This window comes from Sturnira hondurensis, unplaced genomic scaffold (assembly GCF_014824575.4).
Source record: "Sturnira hondurensis isolate 20B ecotype Veracruz unplaced genomic scaffold, ASM1482457v3 Scaffold0007406, whole genome shotgun sequence".
Classification (NCBI taxonomy): domain Eukaryota; kingdom Metazoa; phylum Chordata; class Mammalia; order Chiroptera; family Phyllostomidae; genus Sturnira; species Sturnira hondurensis.
The window spans coordinates 14,855,837-14,876,975 of record NW_028080037.1 but is presented as its reverse complement, the minus strand read 5'-3'; the positions used below and the strand labels follow the sequence as shown (position 1 = coordinate 14,876,975).

Sequence of the window (21,139 nt, the reverse complement as noted above, 5' to 3'; positions counted from 1 at the left end):
AGGGAAGCGGCACCTGGTGGCGTCGGCCCCCCGCACCCCGCAGACGTCGGCCGTGTGGACTTGGAAACGGCAGCGTCCGCCAAAAAGGCGGGCCTCCCCTCAAAAGCTGCGAGAGAGTTTAGTCACCAGAAAACGGCTTCCAGGGAGCCGACTGGAACACTCACCGGAAAGTGTAGGCGGTACAGACGCCCTGAAGAACTTGGCTGGGGGGCGGAGCCTTTGGGAGGAGACCAGCCACCGAGCGCGCAGTTCGCACAGTCGCAATAGAAGCCGCACCCCCTCCCGCCGGCCGCGCAGCCCCAAGGGCCATGTGCGCCTTGGGTGCGGCGCGGGACTGGGGCGGAGACAGTCCCTGGTCCGCGGGTGACGCGACCGGTGTCAGCGGAAGGGTGTGAACGCGCAGGCGCCGCGGTTGCTCGAAGGCCAGGGAGGCGGGGCCGCGCAGGCGCCGTGAGCGGCGGGAGCGGCGGCGGCGGCGGTGTTAGCGGCAGCAGCTGTAAGGGGGTTCCGGGAAGATGGTGCTGATTAAGGAATTGTGAGTCTGTGGCCGCGAGCTGGGCTTCATGACAGCTGTGGTGGGAGGTTCATTGAGTGGGATGTGATGGAACATTCCCGACAAGGAGCGAGGCTCGGGCGGCCGCTCCCTTCGAGCGTCCCCTCCCCCCCAGCCCGCGCCCCCGGCCCACTCAAGGCCCCTCCACGGCGCTCCCCCAGGTTCCTTGCCCAGTCTCCTCGCCCAGGCGTGGCTGTGGTAACACTGCTGCCCTCTCTCCCAGGGTAGAGGCGGCTGTGTCCCAGCCGGATCGGGTGGCTTGGAAAGCCGCGGCTAGGAGTTTCCGCTGGGACCCGTCTTCTGACCGCCTCCCCCACCCCTGGGCCCCCTGGTGGGACCGGGAGTGGGAGAGAAGGGGTGGGTTTGACTGTGATTTGTGGTCTGGGGTGGAGCCTGCCTGTCACCCTAGGGAGGTGGGCTTGTTGGGTGAAGGCAGCCCTGGTGTCTGAACTCGAGGTGGGACCTGGGCGCCTTGAACTTCATGCAGGAGCCCCGGGAGTCCGGAAAACCTCCGCCCTAGTGGGCAACTCTGTTGACTTGACAGTAGAGCCATCTCTCTGCTCTCAGTCTCAGTTTCCATTTCTCTAAGGTGGGGTGATATTCCAGGCTCCACCTAGAATATGGGGTTGAGGTGAGGCGGTATGTCAGAAGGGTTTCTAGGTGCATTAGACCGGCGAAGTGATTTTGTTGAAAAGTTTCGTGTTTCTCACCCGCAAGGACTAAGTATCACAGGAAATCTGGTTGGCAGTGATTATTCAGCTGTCACAGTTGGTTCGTTTCGTCATCATCCTTTGGGCATCTAGGGATTTCGAGTATGGCCCTTCTTTGGTTTTTCAAATGCTCCTTTCATTTTAAATTCTTCTGTTCTTTGCAAAGAAAGCGATTCTTGTTGCTTCTCTGCATAAAACCCTCCAAAGATTCCATGACTCACTGAGAATAAAAATCAAAGCCTTTACAATAGCCTAGGAAGTCTTATACTGTTTTTTTTTTGGCTCTGATTTTATTACTGCCCTTTTCTTGCCCAGGCCACGTGCACACACTTCCTTGCTGTTCTTCCACTACAGGAAAGAAAAGTTCAGTTCAGTGCCTTTCTACTTTCTGTTCCCTCTCTCTGAAGTGCTCCTTTGCATGTCACTAACTTACCTCCTTCCTGCAGGTCTTTTTTTACATGTCCCTTTCTTAGGGAATCCCTCTCCGAAGACTTCATTGTAACCCCCACCTTTTGGTATCTGTTTTCCGTGCTTTGTTGTTCCCCCATAACAATTACCAGCAGCTACCATACAACACAATTATTTTGTCTATTTTATTATATGGATTCTCTTATTGTGTGTAAGCTCTATGAATTTGTCTTGCTCATTCCCATGTCCCCAGCTCTTAGAATAGTCCCTGGCATGTTGTAAATGCTCAATAAATACTTGGTAAATGAACTAATGAAAAATGATAACCTCAGTCAATGACAAGGTAACACATTTCAGTTAAAGCCTATTTACAGTACTGAACTTTGGATTTACAGAGAAATTTTCTTCCAGGTTGTTAATGCAGCGTATCATGTGTTACCTCATTTATTACTCTGACATCTTTGTAATGTATGTAGGTGGCAGATATTAAGACAAATTGGGGAAATATGACAGAAGGAAATCGACTTGGCTCAAGTCACATAGCAAGTGAATTGCAGAACTGATTTGAAATCACAGGTCTAGTCATTTTTCTTTTACTAGAGTAATTTCCTTCCTCCTAAAATGTGAATTAAGTGTTCAGTAGATTCCATTGACAGTGTGGGGGAGGAGTCTCAAGCTAACTTATGGAAAGCAATTCCCATTGGAAAGCTACACACTATGCTTTTTGAGAACCATTACTTTCTTTGTAAAGTTTGAGTGCACCAAGGTAACATGTCAAAATATGCCCAAAGTATAATATTCCCTAAAGTTATAAATTACATTTCTTGGTATTCACTCTTCATGTATGTCTCTGCTAGAATTTATTTTTCCCTAGACTTTGAAGTCTAGGAAAAACCACTCTTTCTTATTTTTGTCTTGTTTTTTAAAGTATTTTTTAAAAATTTTTAGAGTGGAGAAGGGAGTGAGAAAGAGAGGCAGAGAAACGTACGTGTGGTTGCCTCTTGAACACCCCTCAATGGGGACTTGACTGCAACCCAGGCATGTGGCCTGATTGGGAATCTAACCTGTGACCCTTTGGTCCACAGGTCAGCACTCAATCCACTGAACCACACCAGTCAGGGCTGTTTCTTATTTTTCTAAGTATTCCCAGTATTCAGCATAGCATCTACTCTTAACACACTGTAAGTACTCAGTGTTGTTAAATGGAAAAAAAATGATTCTTGCTATTTGCAAGACAACTTTCTAAAATTGTTTTTGGTCAGGAGGAATGACTAGGTCATTCCTATGTGAAGATGTTGGTAAATTTAAAATACTTTGGCAAATGTTTGTTGTCTTTAAAAATGCCATCTATTTTTAACATTAATTAAAAGGTTAGAAATGACTTTTCAGGGTGGGAGTTCCCTAGAAGTTGTTACTTAAGTGAGCAATAAATGAAGTTGCCATTAGCATAGAGTCTTGGTTTTAAAGAACTAGTTGCTAGTTCCATTTGGAAAATTATTTTCATGAGGATTTTTAGGGAAGTTTGAGATTTTTCAAATACAGGTATACCTCAGATATTGTGGTTTTGGTTCCACACCACTGCAATAAAATTAGCATCGTAGTGAAGCAAGTCACATGAATATTTTTGTTTCCCAGTGCAAATAAAAGTTATGTTTACCCTATACGGTATGTAGTCTGGTAAATATATAATAGCATTATATCTTTAAAATGTACATACTTTAATGAAAAAATACTTTCTTGCTAACAAGTGCTAACCAGCATCTCAGCCTATGGGAAAAATGGTGCCAATAGGCTCGTTCAGCATAGGCTTGTTACCGGGTTGGCCAAAAAGTCTGTATGGTTTTTTTCTATAAAGTAAAAGACACATTTTTTATATTTACCGATAACTTTATTGATAGGGATATTTTAAGTATGTTGGCTATCTCCGGTGGAATATAATGTTGATTGTTTTCAATTAATGTCTAATTTGATTGTTGTCAGTTTCAACCAGCTGAGGAGCATCATCCAGCAAGAAACCTCCAGCGTGAAACTCTGCAAACCACTTCTGACACATTCGATCAGTCACAGAGCCTTCTCCCTACACTGCACGTCTTTTTTGTGTGTCAGTTGCATTTTATCTTTCTTGAAATAATAAAGCATACTATGCCAAAAATGTATTTTCTTCCAACCTCAATATTAAAATAGATAGCCCCCAAATTCACCAATTTTTATGTTTTTTCTAATGCATGCTGATATAACAGCTGTCGAAATGCAATCTAACAGTGATTTCGAATGAGATTAAAGACAAATAGCACTGCTACAGCCATCTGACGGAAAAGACCAAATGAACTTTTTGGCCAACCCAATACAAACCTTCAGATTGTAAAAAAAAAAAAAAAAAATGCAATACCTAATCTGCGAAACACTAAAACAAGGTATACCTGTTCATAATTCTCCCACTATTGGAAAGTAGAGTATTGTTATGAAACCTTTTGTTAGCTAAAACAGTGTAAAACAAAGAAGCAGTGATGATTAATTAATACATTTGAGGCTTGGAATAAACACCCCCCCCCATTTAAAATCTGTATAACCTTAGACTACCTCAAAACTTAGTTGTCCCTTGGTACTCACAGAGGATTGGCTCCATAAGCCTCCCAGATATCCATATCCTCCCAAATATCCATATCCTCCCAAAATCCACTGATGCTAGGTACCCAATAGGAAATGGGTACATAGATCAATGCATACAATCAGTTCTTTGCATCTTCAAGCTCCCATCCAAGAATTGAGCAGTATAGGCATTTATTGGGAAAAATCTGCGTAAAAGTGGACTTGCGCAGGTCAGACCTATGTTCAAGGATCAGCTGTATGTGAAGAACTTTTGAGCATTGCTAAATTCCCCCCAAAACTTCACAAAATCATGTCAAATACGGTTACTTGCATCCAGTTTTATGCTAAGTGTAATACCTCTACGATCTCAGGCTTTTGCGATTCCTTAGGACACATCTTGCTGACAGATGCACGAAGTAAATCAAGGTGAAGCACAGGTGCTCACCGACACCATTCAGAGCTGTGGCTGCTTGATGCTGAAATGCTGAGTGCAGGTCCTCGGGGAGGAGCTTGGCGGGGGCCACGCTTGCTGCCTGGGGTCGCACGCTACCTCTGGGACAGTCCTGCAAAAGAAAACACTTTTTTCCTTTATTCGTGATAGCCAAAACCCTCTGTGTATTTCTTTCAGTTAGTGAAAATGGGTTCTAGTGTAGGTATTTCCTAAAGGTGAAGTGGCAAACTTTCAAAGCATGAGGGATACCTCTACTGTCACCTTGGTTCAGACCTTTGTAAGGCCTTGCCCAGTCTCACAGAAATGGCTTTTCCCCACACTTCTGCTCCTCAACATTTTTAACAGCCTACTGATGCCTTCTTCAGGTTAGCTGTAGTTATGTCTGTTAACTCTCAGAACAACCTCCCAGGATTCCTTGTTGCCTAATAAACTTAATAGAGTTCTTACCATTCCATTGCAGGCTGCGATAATATTCTCACAACCTATATTGTTGTCTGTATCTTTATAACTTTCAAAATACGCTCCCAATCTACATCCTAGCCTTCCCCCGACCACTGCACTCCCTCCTTCCCAGTTTATTTTCTGTTCAGGAGGCAGTGAGCAAGTTAGTGTGTACCTGGAGGAGATGGCTAATATGACTGGGTATGGAAAGGCTTTGTATAACTAGTCAGTTCTGGATGAGAATAGAGATGAGTGACCATTGTGACTTTGAGAATGTTCGTTGTCTTTAGGTGATCACTGTGAGAAAGACAAGGAGTGATGAGTGATCACCAATAGGGAGGAGGGAATTACAGGGGAAATGCTTCATACATGTTGAAGATTAAGGTGACGTGAGTATTCAAGCATAGATATTGGAGGAGAATAGGGAGAGAGCAGTAGGTGGGAAGTGGAGCTAAGAAGTTGGAATGAGAAACACTGTTGGCAGTTTTCTGTGAGCTGACCATCGTGAGATTTTTTTTCCCCCTTTGTGTTTAATGGAAAGAGTAAAAAGAGTGTCATTTCCTTCTGTGGTGGCTTAATGGCTGGGAGGGAAAGTCTGAGAAGGACCAGGTACACAAACACACACACACACGTTTCTCTTTTGGACATCATCTATCATGAGAAATTGATATTCAGGATGGTTTTCAGAGTTTTGGGTAGAACTATGTATACCTCCCTTTAAAAAATCTGGCGGTAAAATGCAATATTCGGATAAATTCACCATGGTATTCTTGTTTTGGAATTCATCTTCAGGAGCGGTAACCTCCACATGGGTCCTTTTGCGTGTCTGATAACAAACTCTCAGACAAGATCAAACATGTATCAATCTTACGTTGAGCCTACCCCAGAAGGGTTTGTCCTATTTATAGGGCTCGGGGTATTTTCCATAAAGTTTTTTCTTACTAAGTCTAAAGGACTGTTTACTTATTTTTCTCTTAAGAAAATTGAGAAGTAATTGGGTAGTAGGGATCAATTTTGGGAAGCATTCTCTCATGAAATTCAATACATTGTTGTGTGGGAAGTGTCAAAAAGTGCATAGTGTATAGATGGAGAATGAAATCACGTGAAAATGCCCTGAAGCACCCTGACCAGACCAAATAATACGTTCTGTACCCTGCGGTTTCCAGACGAGATCGGGCGCGCTCAGGATTGTATGACCTTACCAGCCTGCAGTTTTCAGTGATGAGTTTTCTCTTGTTCTTTTTTCCTCACAGGAATCTTTGCAACTGCGTTTTTGGGGGTCCTGGTACAATTTGGATGCTAAAAGCAGTGATTGTTGAGAACCCAGAATGGTGGTGGTTTTATTTACCCGGTTCAACACTTAGAGCTTTAGGCATCATAAATAATAGCCTTTCACCATGCTCTCATTGGACTCACTGTAGAAGCTCCTTTAAGCATATAGATGTGTTTTACAGCCCACCTATTTTATGTGTAACGTATATTGTTTTTCCTTTTGCCTTTTTAGCCGTGTGGTTTTGCCCTGTTCTGTTCAGGAGGTAAGTCATGCCTGCTTCTGTGTTGGTTTATTGATACAGTTCATTTTGATATGTTAATCTGAAGTTATATTTTTGTTGTTTATTTTATATTTTAATTTGTGACAGAATGAATTAAGGTGTATTAACAGTTGTTACACAAATAATTACAGATAATTGTAGGTGAATCTCTGTTACACTGTTTTGTTTTCTAAGGGTCTAAAGTGTGAGGTCGAACTTCCTGTCTAGTGCAGAAATTCTGTTTACAATATTCCAGAGAAAGGAGGTTCCAGCCTGAGCTTAAGCACTTTCAGGTTAAGTAACTTGCTTAGAGAAGCAGCCTGCTTTACTGTTGCATTTTTTAAACATTTGTCTTTATTTTAAACCAAAATCTACTTTCCTATAATGCTTGACTTGTTTGAGTTCCCGCTGCTTGAGCAATGGGAAATAGGCCTATTCTGCCTTGCATATGGTAACCCTTCAGGTTTTCTTTTGGGAGTTCTCTCTCCTCCCCGACTCCCTTTTGTTCCATCTTCTCGAGGTTACAAGGTTAAACATTCCCAGCATGTTCATTTGGCTTAATATAACATGACCTCTAGACTTCCTCGCCAGCTGGTCTCACTGCTGCGTGGTTGAAGTTACTGCTTTCAGCCGGAAATGGTATTCCAGACATGTTTGACCAGCACATAACTGGGAGAGTGTTGTCTCTTGATCTGCACATGACACAGAAATACACCACCAGTTCAGAAGCTGCACATTCTGCAATTTTAGTTACCTGTAGTATAGCTAAGGAGGAGGAAAATAAAAGCAGAGAAGGCTTCTGAGAAATAAAGGTATGGGTAGCAAAACACATAAAGCCCTCCGGGCTCCTTCTGTAACTTGCACACAGTTTGCCCTTGCTCAGTTATCTGGTTTTCTTAGAGCTGACAGTAAATTGGAAGCAGTGAATTGGAAGTGGGACAAAACAAACTGATAATGTAAGAAGTGACAGCTGACAGAAGACAGAAAGAAAAAAATAAAACGCAGGAACTAAAAATGAATAGCTATCTGGCACTGTTTAAGGTAGACTTGAACATAGTTGTGTGTATCTCAGTAGTGCCTGAGGGTTCACTGCATTAAAACACTCAGACAAGCCACACACCCCTGTTCTTTACTTGGATGAGTGATTGTTTGAACGCGAATGTGGAAGCTGACATTCGTTTTTGTATGGTTTTGGCTAGTTGAATCAAGTCACTGAAATCTTTCTGAGTCTTGGTATTGTCACCAAAAATAATCTCAGCTCTTTGTTATACTCAGACTTAATAGACATGCTTCCTATCTTTAAGTTAATCTTCAGAATGACAGTGGAAGAAGTCTAGGAGCATGCCACACGTTACCAGCCCATTAAGAACATGCTTTTGGATACTGTTGTTTCTGTGTAAATTTTTGTTGCTCTGTTTATGACCAAGATTAAATTTAGCTTTTGACTTAGACATTTTAATTCTATTTTTAAATTATGGAAAATGTTGGAAAGTACATTTGAAGGACATAAGGATTGATTGTAGTGTTACTGGTCTAACACTGATGTTGTATTATGAAAACCAAAATAAGAATTACAACCCTCTTTGCAATCTAAAATCCCGATAGAAACTGCTTTTGATTCATTAAAAAACAAATGTGCTTGGTTCCAGCTTCCTAGGAGACAGAGACACAGAGATGGGGGGAGAAGAGAGAAGGGAGAGAGAATGAGAATTAACCTGCGAGATAACGTCCTATTCCCAGGGGCTTTCTAGATAGGAATATTTACAGAGCTTACAGCTACCCCCCGTCTTATGGACCATAAGACGCATCTAGGTTTTGACCCTCACATAAAATGTTGGTTTCGAATTACTAGTTTTTAGAGCCAGCTTTTCTTTGAAAATCTACTTTAAAAGAAAGAAAAGCATTTTCTCAGGCTGTCTTCATTGGGAGGAAGAAAGTTGGCGAGATTTGGAGAGGTCAGAGGTAGTGTTATGGTTGAGTCACCAGGAATAAATTAGAACACAGAGCTTTGCTTTTGATCATTTGTTGCAATGGCCGGTGACCCCACATTGGCAGAGAGCAGTGCTGCCTGCTCACAGGTGGAACAGACCGCTGTGCATTCTGGTTCACTCTACAATGGAACACAAACCACTGTTGGCAGTGTCTTGCCTTTTGTGGTAATACTTGTATGTTTATAATGCTTTATGAGCAGTTTGTTTACTGGAGAACTTGACAGTACACAGTTCTGATCCTGGATACTTCATGTGGTTTCTGTTTGGACAGACAAAAGCCAAATTTGGTATGTGATGTGTGTGTAAGTCATTGGGAAAAAGACTCCAGGGGTCTACTGAAATTTGGACTGTCATAGTTCTTTGTACTTGCAGGCTTTTATTATTACACTTGATGTCCCTCTTCTTACTGTTGAAGATGGTGTTCTGGTTGCTCAGCTTTCTTAACTGGCAAAGTGATAATTATATACCTGCCGTAACTTTGTCTAAGTTTTGTAAAATTAATGAATATAATAGATGTGAAAATGCTTTGGAAAATACAAATGTGTATTTATTATTCAAAAACGAACTAAGTGTCACGATGTTTTCCTGATAGCTGGGTATTAAAGCACCAGAGTGTTTGTAACTAGCAGTTTTCTTAAATAATGGAAATCTCGTGAAATATAAGAGTTTTTTGAAGCTGTATGAGCACCTGGTGTTTGTCTTCCTAAGCAGTCATTTCCAATTTGAGTTACATTTTCATGTAGAACATATGCGTTGAATGGTTTGGGTTTGCTTTCTGTATTATATAGTAAGGTGGTAGCATACAGAGTTTCCACAGTTACTACTGATTTACTGAACGTCTGTGCTCTTTGAAATTTCAGTACCAGGTTGGGCAGCTTTACTCTGTTGCAGAAGCTAGTAAGAACGAGACTGGTGGTGGAGAAGGAATTGAAGTCTTAAAGAATGAACCTTATGAGAAGGATGGAGAAAAGGGGCAGTACACACACAAAATTTATCACCTTAAGAGGTAAGCCGGGATTCACGTTTGATGCTTCGTTATTGTATTAAATAAGGAGGCTTTAACTACTCAGCTTGCTTAATAAACATGTAACTACGTAACTTAGATGTGCTGAGGTACTTTTTAAATTTTAACATGACAATATGTGACATGTTAATTTTGGGGGGAGAATTCTGTTTTATGTTTATTTTTATTTACTGTATTTTTTGGACCATAAGATGCATCTAGGTTTTAGAGGAGGAAAATAGGGAAAAATTTTTTTGAAGCAAAAAATGTGGTAAAATATTTAATAACATAAATAACATAGTATTTCACCAATGTAAATGTAAACAGAACTCAGCAGCAGCATTAACAACCATTATTCCTCTCAAATGAGGGGGGTGCATCTTATAGTCTGAAAAATATGCTATTTATTTTTCCATTTTCCCCAATAACTATTGATTTGGGCATTTTTTAAAAATTAAGTATATTTTATTGATTATGTTGTTACAGTTGTCCCAGTTTTTCTCCCTTTGTCCACCTCTACTTGGTACCCCCCATTCCCTGTAGCAGTCCCCCCTTAGTTCGTATCTGTAGGTCATGCATGTAAGTCTTTGGCTCCTCCATTTCCTATACTGTTCTTAATCCCCCTGTCTGTTCTGCCCCTACCGGTTTGTACTCCTTGATCCTTGCACCTCTTCCCCCAATCTGGCCCGTTCCCTCACAACTGACACTCCTCCAAATGTTGCATACCTATGATTTTGTTTTTGTTCTGCTTATATGCTTAGTTTGTGTTTCAGATTGAATTGTTGATAGTTGTGAATTTATTACCACTTTAATATTCGTAGTTTTGATCTTTTTCTTAAATAAGTCCCTTTAACATTTCATATAATAAGGGCTTGGTGATGATGAACTCCTTTAGCTTTACATTGTCTGGGAAGCACTTTATCTGCCCTTCCATTCTAAATGATAGCTTTGCTGGATAGAGCAGTCTTGGATGTAGGTCCTTGCCTTTCATCACTTCTTGCCAGTCCCTTCTTGCCTACAAAGTTTCTTGTGAGAAATCAGCTGACTGTTCAGTCTTACTGAACTCCTTTGTAGTAACTCTCTGCTTTTCTCTTGCTGCTTTTAAGATTCTCTATCTTTAACCTTTGGCATTTCAATTATGATGTGTCTTGGTGTGTGCTTCCTTGGGTCCAACTTCTTCGGGACTCTGCTTCCTGGACTTGTATGTCTATTCCTTCACCAAATTAGGGAAGTTTTCTTTCGTTATTTTTTAAAGTAAGTTTTCAATTTGCTCGTTTTCTCCTCTTTCTGGCACCGTATGATTCAAATGTTGGTACATTTGAAGTTGTCCCAGAGACTTTCTTAGCTTATTCTTATTTTTTTTCCAATTTTTCTTGTTGCTGTTCTGATTGAATGTTTTTTCTTCCTTATGTTTCAAATCATTGATTTGATTCTTGACTTCATCCGCTCCAGTGTTGGTTCCCTGTGGAGTTTTCTTCATTTCACTTAGTGTAACCTTCATTTATGCCTGGATATTTTTTATGCTATTGAAGTACCACCCAGTGAGTTCCTTGAGCACCCTAATCACCAGTGTTTTGAACTCCGCATCTGATAGATTGCGTATCTCCATTTTGTTTTGTTCTTTTTCTGTAGTTTTGGTCTATTCTTTCATTTGGGTCATATTTCTCTGTTTCCTCATTTTGGCCGCTTCCCTGTGTTCATGTTTTTATGTGTGTCTGTGTTTTAGGCAGATCTGCTTGGACTCTCTGTCTTAGTAGTGTGGCCTAATATAGAAAAGCACTACAGTAAGTTGGATGGGGAGGAGCCACAGGTAATTGCCAGTGTGGGGCAACCCATGTGAACCTGGTCAATGGAGCCTCTGATGTGGTGTCGCTGCTCTGTGGCTCTGTGTGGAGGAGGACTCAGAAAGGGGGCATTGCGGCTGCTTGGCCTCTGGAGTTTTATCTGGGAAGATGCTGTCCCCAGCACTCGCTATGGTGCCAGTTTTTTCTGGTTGCCACTGGTGCCCCTCCAGCTGCAGCTCCAGTGCTGAAGCCCAACAGGAGGGAATCTGCCGAAGTCTGTTGAAGACCCTTTAAAAGGAGACTCCTGAGAATCCTGTACTTTTCTTCTGCCGCTCCAGTCCCCACTGATTTTTACAGCCAGAAGTTATGGGGTCTTCCTGGCATTGGAAACCTGGTCTGGGTGGTCTAGTGTGGGGCTGGGATCTCTTGCTCCCAAGGTGTCCATCCCGATTTTTATCCACCACATGTGAGCATGGGACTGCGGTTCTGTATCTCCAGGTCTCTGCACCTCTCCACCTGTTTCTCTTTTTGCACTCCTCCTGCCTATAGGGATGCATGTGACTTCTTTAATCACTTGGTTGTTGGACTTCCATGCAGCTCAATTTTCTGATGGTTCTGGGTGACATTTGTTTGATAATCTAGTTGTAATTTTTGCTGTGGTTGTGCCAGGAGGCAAGCTGTGTTTACCTAAGCCTCTCTCTTGACTGGAAGTCTGATTATTTTTAAATTGTAGAATTAATATGTATACTTATTTTTAAAAATTAAAACAACAGAGAAGATAAAATAAAAACTTAGTCCCCACCTCTTGCCTTCACATATCTGTAATCCCAAAGAAACACTAGAGTGGATTAGAGTTCATCCTTCTAAATTTTCTATACACACTCAATTAAAAAAAAATATCACTTGTATCATTTTTTGTTTTTTATAGCAAATGAGATCATACTATACATATGGTTCTGCAGTTTGCTTTATTTTTCATGCATTGATATAACATGACCATTCTTCCATGTTATTATTCAATGTCCCTTTCATTCTTTTAAAAACTGAATAAAGCTGCTTGGTACAGACTTAGGTAATTTCTGATGTTTTACAGTTTTTGTCTCTTACAAATAATACTTCTCAGAACATAGTTGCGCATGTCTTATGCCTTGGGTTATTGTTTTTCTAGGAGAAATTTATACAAGAAGAATTGCTGAAAGGACATACTCATTTTAAATTTTGTTGTTATTGCCAGATTGTCCTCCTAGAGTTTGACAGTGTTCATTTTCCTGTGTTTTTCTCTCTTTAAATTTTGCCGATTTTTTGATACACAGAAAATAATGTCATTTAAACTTGCATTCCTTTATTTTTATTTTTTTGTAATTTTTAATGATTTTATTTGTTTATTTTTAGAGAGAGGGGAAGGGAGGGAAACATCAATGTGTGGTTGCCTCTCACCTGGCCTGCAACCCAGGCATGTGCCCTGACTGGGAATCCAACCAGTGACCCTTTGGTTAGCAGCCCACACTCAATCCATTGAGCCACAGCAGCCAGGGCAAAACTTGAATTTCTTCATTAGCGAGGTTGAATGGTTTTTTATATTAATTGATCATTTGAATTTCTTTTGTGACTATTTAAATCCTCTGTTCGGTGTTTTTATCTCTAGTTCTAGAAGTTCTTTTGCACATTCTCCTGAGTTTGGCAGTCTAATCTTTATCTTTGGCATACATTTTTTAAAATAGAAAATCCATACCAATGTTTGTTCAAAACAAAAGATTAGCATAGGTTTTTGAGTCTATTTTGTCAGTAGTCTCCTGTGAGGGCAACTTTGCCTGCAAAGGCCCCCGTCCACCACAGATGAAAGTGGAACTACCAAGACATGATCTGCTTAGGGAGGAAAGGTGGCCAATCCCTCAAAGGGGAAGGGTCAAGAGCCCCTTTCTCAAGGGACTTTTATTGGGTTCATTTGCACAATAATACAAGTAAGGATCAAACAATAGATAGCATTCAAAGAACTATGAGGGCTTGTTCTCAGTCAGGATCAGATAGCTAAAGAGCCATAAAACTTTGAGGAACAAATTTCTTGCTTGGACCCTTATTGTTTAAATGAGAGCATTCTAAACAAAGCAGGTTTCACAGGATTTTACATATTCTTTCTTATGCCTGATTACCCCATTCCCACCCCATCCCGCTCTAGCCAACAAAGGGCTGCACCACCTTCCCCATCACAGGTTTTCTGGCTTAAGTGGATTGGAGCCAGGAAGCGCTTCTCCCAGATGGAAATGGGGACTTGGGCTATATCAGTATAGTTGGGGGGTGAGGGTCCATCACCTCCCTCTTTGTTGTGGGCCCCCGTTGCCCACCCCCCCCCCAGTCCTTCCATGATGGCCTCCCAAGTGATCATGTCTGGCTTAGGTTGCCCCTCCTCTGAGGGGTCGTACCCATCATAGACTAACCGACCAAGTGTTGGGAGCAGGGGACAAGCTTTGTCTCCTTAGTGGCTTGCATTCCTGAGGTCACTCAGTCAGCTTTAGCCATGGAGGGCAGTTAAAACTCCTGAAACCAGGCAGAGCGGTTCCCAAGAGTCTCCCTAGTTTATTGAAGGTGGAAGGGAGTCTTTGCTTTTGTCTGTATTCCCTTTGTATTGGAATGAATAACACCTGTGTTCTGTAGCGCTCCTTAAAGTTACAGGAGAGCTGTGATGATAAGTATTTTTCATATTCTATCAGGTTAAGGCTACCACCTGGTTTATAGGAACGTGTGAATATTAAGTAGATTATATGACTTTAGAGAAACTTAAATTTTATTCTTATTTTCTCTTAGAATGCAGCATTTCTTTCTGATGTAGGGTTGAATGAAGGCAAAAACTCTGATCAGTCAGTTATAAAAACTGTCTTATTCATGGCCTCTGTTCATTTGTTTGTACCTTAAGCATATATTTAAAAAATATCAGAAAATTTTGGCATTCTAGATGATATAATTTATATAATGTTTATAGTATTGAATGTATGTATATTCAGATTCCTTACACTTTACATAATACTCTTTAATTGAATTTTGCCAATACATAAAACTTTCTTGACTGTAAAGATTTAATTCTGGGTGTTCTAAAATAAACCAAAAAGTTTGACATATAAAATGTTTTGGTCTGTGATGTCCCTATGTGAATAAACTTGAAATAGACTCAAAACATCCTACATTTGAAAACTAAGAGTTGGAATATTGGAGAAATGGTTGCTGTATTATTATTATTACATAGAAAAGACTAGTTGCTAAATATGTACATAAATATAAATATGTATGTTACTTATGTTTTTTAAAAATTTAAAGCAAAAGATAGAGATGCATTAAAATGTTCTTCCCTTGGTGGTAGGATTATGGGAGATTTTAAATTTTCTTAACTGTTTTGTCTTTTTGTTTGAGAAAAAAATTTTTTTAAAGATTTTTATTTATTTATGTTTAGAGGGGAAGGGAAGGAGAGGGGGAGAATATCAATGTATGGTTGCCTCTTGTGCATCTTCTGCTGGGACCTGGCCTGCAACCCAGGCATGTGCCCTGACTGGGAATCGAACCGCTATCCTTGGTTCACAGGCCCGCACCCAATCCACTGAGCTACACCAGCCAGGGCTGAGAAAAAAATTTTTGAAGCATTTGAATTAGGTGACACTCCAGCTACAAAACATGAATCTCTTAAGTTGAAGAGGGCTATATAAAAATGGTTAGTGCAAGAGACATTATTGTTCTGGAAAGCTAGTTTGAAGAAGAGGGTTTCTCTTAGGCTTTTAGTGGACTAAATAAAGGAAAACCTTGGTTCTCTGGAGGCTCTCCTGCCAAGGCACTCAGCCTTCTGGAACAACTTCTGTGTCCCTTGAAGGAGCTGAAACTATTCCATCGTGCCCTCTGGTTTCACCTTTTAATGCACTCCTTTGTACCTCATTGCAGTTCTGAGAAATAGTCAATATACACATTGTACATATGAATACACTGAGGTGCATATTTACTCAGAGTCCCATAGCTAATAGGTGGTAGAATGGTGACAGAGACCTGCATTTTCTGATTTTTGATTCCATGCTCAAAGTCACAAGTAGGCAGTCCCTAGTGCCTGACAGCAAGCATTCCACCCAGTGGACGCAAGTGTCCCATGAGGAGGGAGGAGAGGGTTTCATTGGTAGTGAGGGCTGTTGCTTGCCCTTGGAAGACTGACCTTGTCACGCAGTGATGGCGGCTGTAGATGGAAGCATGGAGCGGCATGAGACAGGAAAGGCAAGAGGGCAGCAATAATAGATCTCAGGCAGTGTGGTATAGAATAGTCACTCTGGCAATAATTAAAAAAAAAAAACAGCCAAACTTGGCCATTAATAAAGACAAAGCAGAGCCCAACTGTCGCTGTACCCTGGGGGAGGGGCAGGGGCATTCAGATGTCCACGCTCAAAATTATCAGTGCCACGCCGGAGGCAGATGGCCACAGGATAAGTACATTATGGGAGGGCAAAGAGTCATTCGGTCGTAAGTCTGAGGCCTTCACTGTGCTGCAGGGAAGGCTGCAGCCATGACCTGGGGCTGGCAGTGCAGCCCTGCCAAACAGACTTCAGCATCCTGCAGCGGCCCGAGTTCAGCGTGTTCCTAGAGAGTTCAGAGCTCTCGTCCTAAGAACATTAAATATGTGTCCAGGAAATGAAATATATGTACCCTTTTGGGCGACCTGTAGTGCTCTGTGCACTGCCATTATATAGCATCAGTGGAATTGCAGGCTCACTTAGCAAACTTGGATGGCTCAGGTGCACCTGAGTTTACGTTGGAGATACTGGCAGTTCTGAGGTCCACTTTGCCCACCGTTGTCAAGGTTTCTGGATGCCCTGGCCAGTGTGCTCTCTTATTTCAGCCAAAAAACACTGGTAGGTAAGATGTACAGTTAATCTCAACTAGGAGATTGAGGAACAATCTTGAGAAGATACTAAAAAAATCCAAAATTTTGTGAGCATCTCAAAGGACATTTCAAATGTTGAATTTTCTCAGATCTCAAATAATAATTCTTATGGGATAATGAGATTCTTTCCATATCTTTCAATAACTTTCACTAGTGAAGAGCTGCCCGTGGTAATTCAAAGCATAGGATCTAGAACTTGATGAATTCTTATGGTGTGCTGATCACTGGAAGTGTTCTAGGTGGGAGCTCAGTTATTCCCCACAGCACCCCTTTCTAGAGAGGAAACTGAGGTCCAGAAAGAAAGGGTCAAGTGGCCCCCGTGTCACTGCTGCGTGGTGGTAGAGATTGGCCATGTCAGGGCAGGTGTCGTGACTCCAGAACTTGCTCTCTTCATCACTTTGCTCTACTGCTGAGCCCTATGGGAGGGTTAGAGTATTTCCCATTTCCTGGAGTGAACTGAAAAGGGATGCACGTAGAAATTCTTCCAAAACCACAGTTTCACCATATCTTATATTCTTTGAAGTCTTCAAAGGCTCAAGTCTTCTAAAATAAAGTTAAACTTAGTATGGTACTCGAGATTATCTGCATATCTTCAGTCGTAATAACTGTCCAGGATAAACACCTGTCTTCCGGAAGTGACCTGTTCAGTCCCTTAGGCGGAACCCATAACCTGCTCAGCTTCCTGAGCACAGCTTAGATCTGTCTTGTGCAGAGGCATGCCTCGGCTGCTTCTGTTCTTCCCTAAACTCCATCACTTTTCGTCACTACTCATTTTGCTTCCTAGTCCTGTGTTTTCATATGCCTTGTACCCCACTTACCATAAAAGTTGAGAATGTTTCCTTAAGTTTAATAAGCACTTAGTGGTGGATGGTGGGGAGGGAGGAAAGAATGTATTGGGCAAAAAATCTGGAATCAAGGCAAGGAGATGTGTTGCAACTTTAGGAATGGTATTTCAGAGAAAAACTTGAAGTTCTCCTAAGACCTCATAAGGAACACTCTGACTGGACCTTTTGTTATCGGTTTTATCTCCCTTCTTGGGGAAAATTAGGTTTGAACTTTTTATTTCTCATAAGCAAAATACCTTCACCACCTTCAATCAGTCCTGGAAGATGGAGAATTCATAAAACTTCGCCCACTCTAGAATAGCCTTGATCCTCAAAGGTGGAAACAGCAGAGGTTATATTGAAAATCATTTTAAAATTTCATGTGTTTCAAGTTAAGAGCTCATTTTTATGAGCAAAAAGAGTCATCTGCCAGCAAGTGATGTTCACATTTAAACACGAGACATTAGATCACCTGAGCATGCGAAGATTAATTATAAGTGATTTACATTCAGAGGCCATCTCTGAATAAGGATAAGTAAGAAATTAGTAAATAGCCTGATGTAGTCATTTGTTCTTGAGTTGAGAATTGGCTGTCAATACATAATTTTTTCTTTATATGTATGTAGTTCTGAGTTAATTTTCACAGTTAAAAGTTTTCTAAATCAAGAGTGATCCTATTGTAGAAGATTATCAGGAATATTACTGAAAGACACAGTTTCCTCCTTGTGGTGCAGGGAATCATAACGGGTTTGTACTGCACGGCCCACTTATGTATACGCGGGTTTGCTTTGTTTTGTTTTTCAATAAATACACAGTCAGCCCTCTGTATCCTCAGATTTTGCATCCGTGAATTCAACAAACCATAGGCTGGGAATCTGAGGATGCGGAGGGCCAACTGTCTGCATTGTTTTGTGGCCTTTTATGTGAGGAACTTGAGCATCAGGATTTTGGGACCAGGGTCTTGTGAATACCAAGGGATGGCTAGTTCAAGTTTTTTGGGGGGATGCAAAATTTATACACTAATGTAGATTGCAAGGAGTGGGGGGGGTTGGTGCCCCAACACCTGTATCATTCAAGGGTCAACTGTAATTTCATTCCTCATTGATCTTCTTTTTGTTGTGCGAAAAATACACTTTCCTCTTTTTACTTTTTCTAATTTTCCAAAACTAACATTGCCCAGAAGTTAGCCAGTTTATATCTGGTTATTTTATTTCTTTCCTGCAAATTAGGCAATTAAGTTACTTTATACTTTTTTCTTATCTCTCCTTTTCTTCCTCTTTCATCTACATAGCTATCATATTAAAGTGGCGTACCCTTACCTCTTTCTTGAACTTCTCCAGTTGCCCACAGACTGGTCTCTTGCCATCCATTCTTATAACTATTATAAATAATGCTCCTATGAACATTTTTGTACAAGTTTCTATGTATGCGTTTCGTGTCTCTTGGTGTTTTATGTGTATACATATACGTATATGTGCATCCACACACCTACATTCAGAATCACCAGATTTGAAGAACTGCCAGATTGTTTTCCAAAATGACTGCACCACTTTACATTCCCGCCAGTAGAGTGTGAGGGTTCTGCATCCTCACCAATACTTGTTATTTTCAGGTCTGTGGTTTTGTTTTTGTTTTAATAGTAGCCGTCCTAATGAGTGTGAAGCCGTCCTAATGAGTGGGAAGTGGTGTCTCACTGTGGCTTTGATTTGCACGTCACTGTTGGTTGATGTTGAGCATCTTTTTAGGTATATATCGGTCGTTTGTAGATCTTTGGAGAAATACCTGTTCAGATCTTTTACCCATTTTTAATTAGGTTGTCGTTTTGTTGTTGTAAGAATTCTTTTTCGATTCTGAATACTAGTTCCCTATCAGACATATGATTTGCACAATTTTTTGATCATCCCGTGAGTTGTTTCACTTTCTTGACAGTATCATTTGAAGCTTAAAAAGTTCATAATTTGGGTGAAGTCCAATTTCCCTTTTTTTTGTTTATGCTTTTGGTGTCATATCTTCACTGCCCAATCCAAAGGAACATAGATTTAATCTGTATTTCTTCTAAGAATTAGATAGTTTTAGCTTTTACGTTTAGATCTTTAATCCATTTTGAGTTACTTTTTGCTGCTATCCTTGCCCACTCCCGTGAATCTTCCACACAAAGCCAGAATGATTTTAAAACTTAAATCGGGTTGTGTCATTCCCCTTCTTAAAGCCTTCAGTAGCTTCCCATCATAAAACGAATAAAACGCGAACTCTGGCCTGTAAGAGGGCCCCTGTAATCTGTCTGCCCCCTGCCCACCTCACCGTCCTCAGCTGTGTCCCTCTTTCCTTGTTCTCCGCGCGCAGTCTAGCCCTGCTGGAGGCCTGTACGGGGCCCAAGCAGGCCAAGTCTCTTGCTCTTTTAGGACTCTCACCCCATGTCTTCACACTGTTGGCCCTCCTCACAGTCGGGCCAACCACTTTTCAGGGAGGCCTTCATGAGCACCCTCGCCCCAGGTATTCACTGCCCAGTGCCCTGTTCCTTAACTTCACTGCATTTCAGGAGAGGTAATTCTCTGCTTTATTGGTTTGCTGGTGCGTTTTCTGCTTTCCTCCCTGGAAGACGAGCTGTGGGTGGGGATTATCTCTGTTCGCACACCGTTGTTCACTCATCCCCTGGCACAGTGTACACTCTGTAAATGCTTGAGGGAATGAATGAAGCGTCCAGTGGATTTAAGGTATATTTCAATTGACAATGAAATGAAAGGTTATTTGCTTTATTTATGGCCAATTAATTTGATCTTCAGATTCTTCCCCGTGTTTTTCATCAAACATTCTGATGTTTATCCACAATAGTATGGGGGAGGATGAGAAGGTGGATCTTTGAACAGTGTATTCATTGTGTTTATACACGATGTGAAAATTTTATGGGAAAAGTACAGTTTGAAATGATTTGCCAAGGTATTATTTATCTTGGGGACAGGATTGTTTTTTTTATAAGAATGCTCTAGATCAGGAGGAGTTTAGTGTACATTCATTTATTATATGTATTTTTTAAGCCTTGTTGGCCCTTGTTTTCTGGTGCCACTGGCAGAAGAGACTCACCGAAAGCAGGTCCACAACCATTGGTATTACTGAGCTTAGGTCTCAGTATTATCTCTTCTCAAGACAATTGATAAAACACATTGGTTGAATTTTACTCTGAAGGTAAATATTATTAACTAACCTTCAGATGGGGGAAGGCTTGTATTGGCAAAGAACCTTTGTGTACTCCTGGCCATTACGTTATGACTTTTAACAGCTGGAATTTAGATGAAGTTTACATTGAGGTAAAGCACTTTTATCACTGTTAGTTTATTATGAGAGAACATTTCATGAATAGTTTGGAAGAACAAGAGGAAGAGTATCCTTCCTAATTTGTTTTTAAAATCTAACACCATTTTGTTAGCTCAGTTAACATATGTCTCTTTCCTGTTACTCTGTGAGCTTCCAAAACAGAATTCCTTTTATTTTACTAAAGTGACTTCCTAAGTGATACTGAGCTAAAAAAAAAACAAAAAAGCACCATATTTTGCCATGTATAATGTGCACTTTTTTGCCTAAAGTTTTGAGGGGGAAATACGGATGCACATTGTGCATGGGCATAATGATGGCATACCATGGGTATGGTAATGGGCATAACAGTCCTGTGTATAATACACACCAAAACGTGTGTATGCGCTGTACATGGGAGCGCATGGTATGTGGCAGAATGTGGCATGTGCTGTGCTCTCGGTTCTGTATGTACGTGGCATGCTTGAATTGCCTTGTTAGGATTATATTAAACTTAAAATTAATGAAAGTTTCTCTCCTGTAAAATAGAATTGAAATTTAATTTTATTTACTCCGTTTTATTTTCCCCAAGTTTAGTCAGTTCGTTAGATGTATTGAGAGAGAGGTGTGTTTGTTGATGTTCCCATGTTAAGTGTAAA

At 41.0% G+C, this 21,139-nt stretch overlaps 1 protein-coding gene across 2 annotated transcripts in view; it reads left to right on the top strand.

Annotated features, from left to right (window-relative positions):
- Positions 1-430: 430 nt before the first annotated feature.
- The window catches only part of PITPNB (phosphatidylinositol transfer protein beta), a 70,182-nt gene continuing 49,473 nt past the window's right edge, over positions 431-21,139 (top strand). For both annotated transcript variants that reach the window (XM_037052400.1, XM_037052401.1), the window contains exons 1-3: positions 431-535; positions 6,657-6,687; positions 9,536-9,681. In XM_037052400.1, the coding sequence (XP_036908295.1) occupies positions 516-535; positions 6,657-6,687; positions 9,536-9,681 (197 nt within the window). In that variant the 5' untranslated portion in view covers positions 431-515. The remainder of the gene's footprint in view (positions 536-6,656; positions 6,688-9,535; positions 9,682-21,139) is intronic.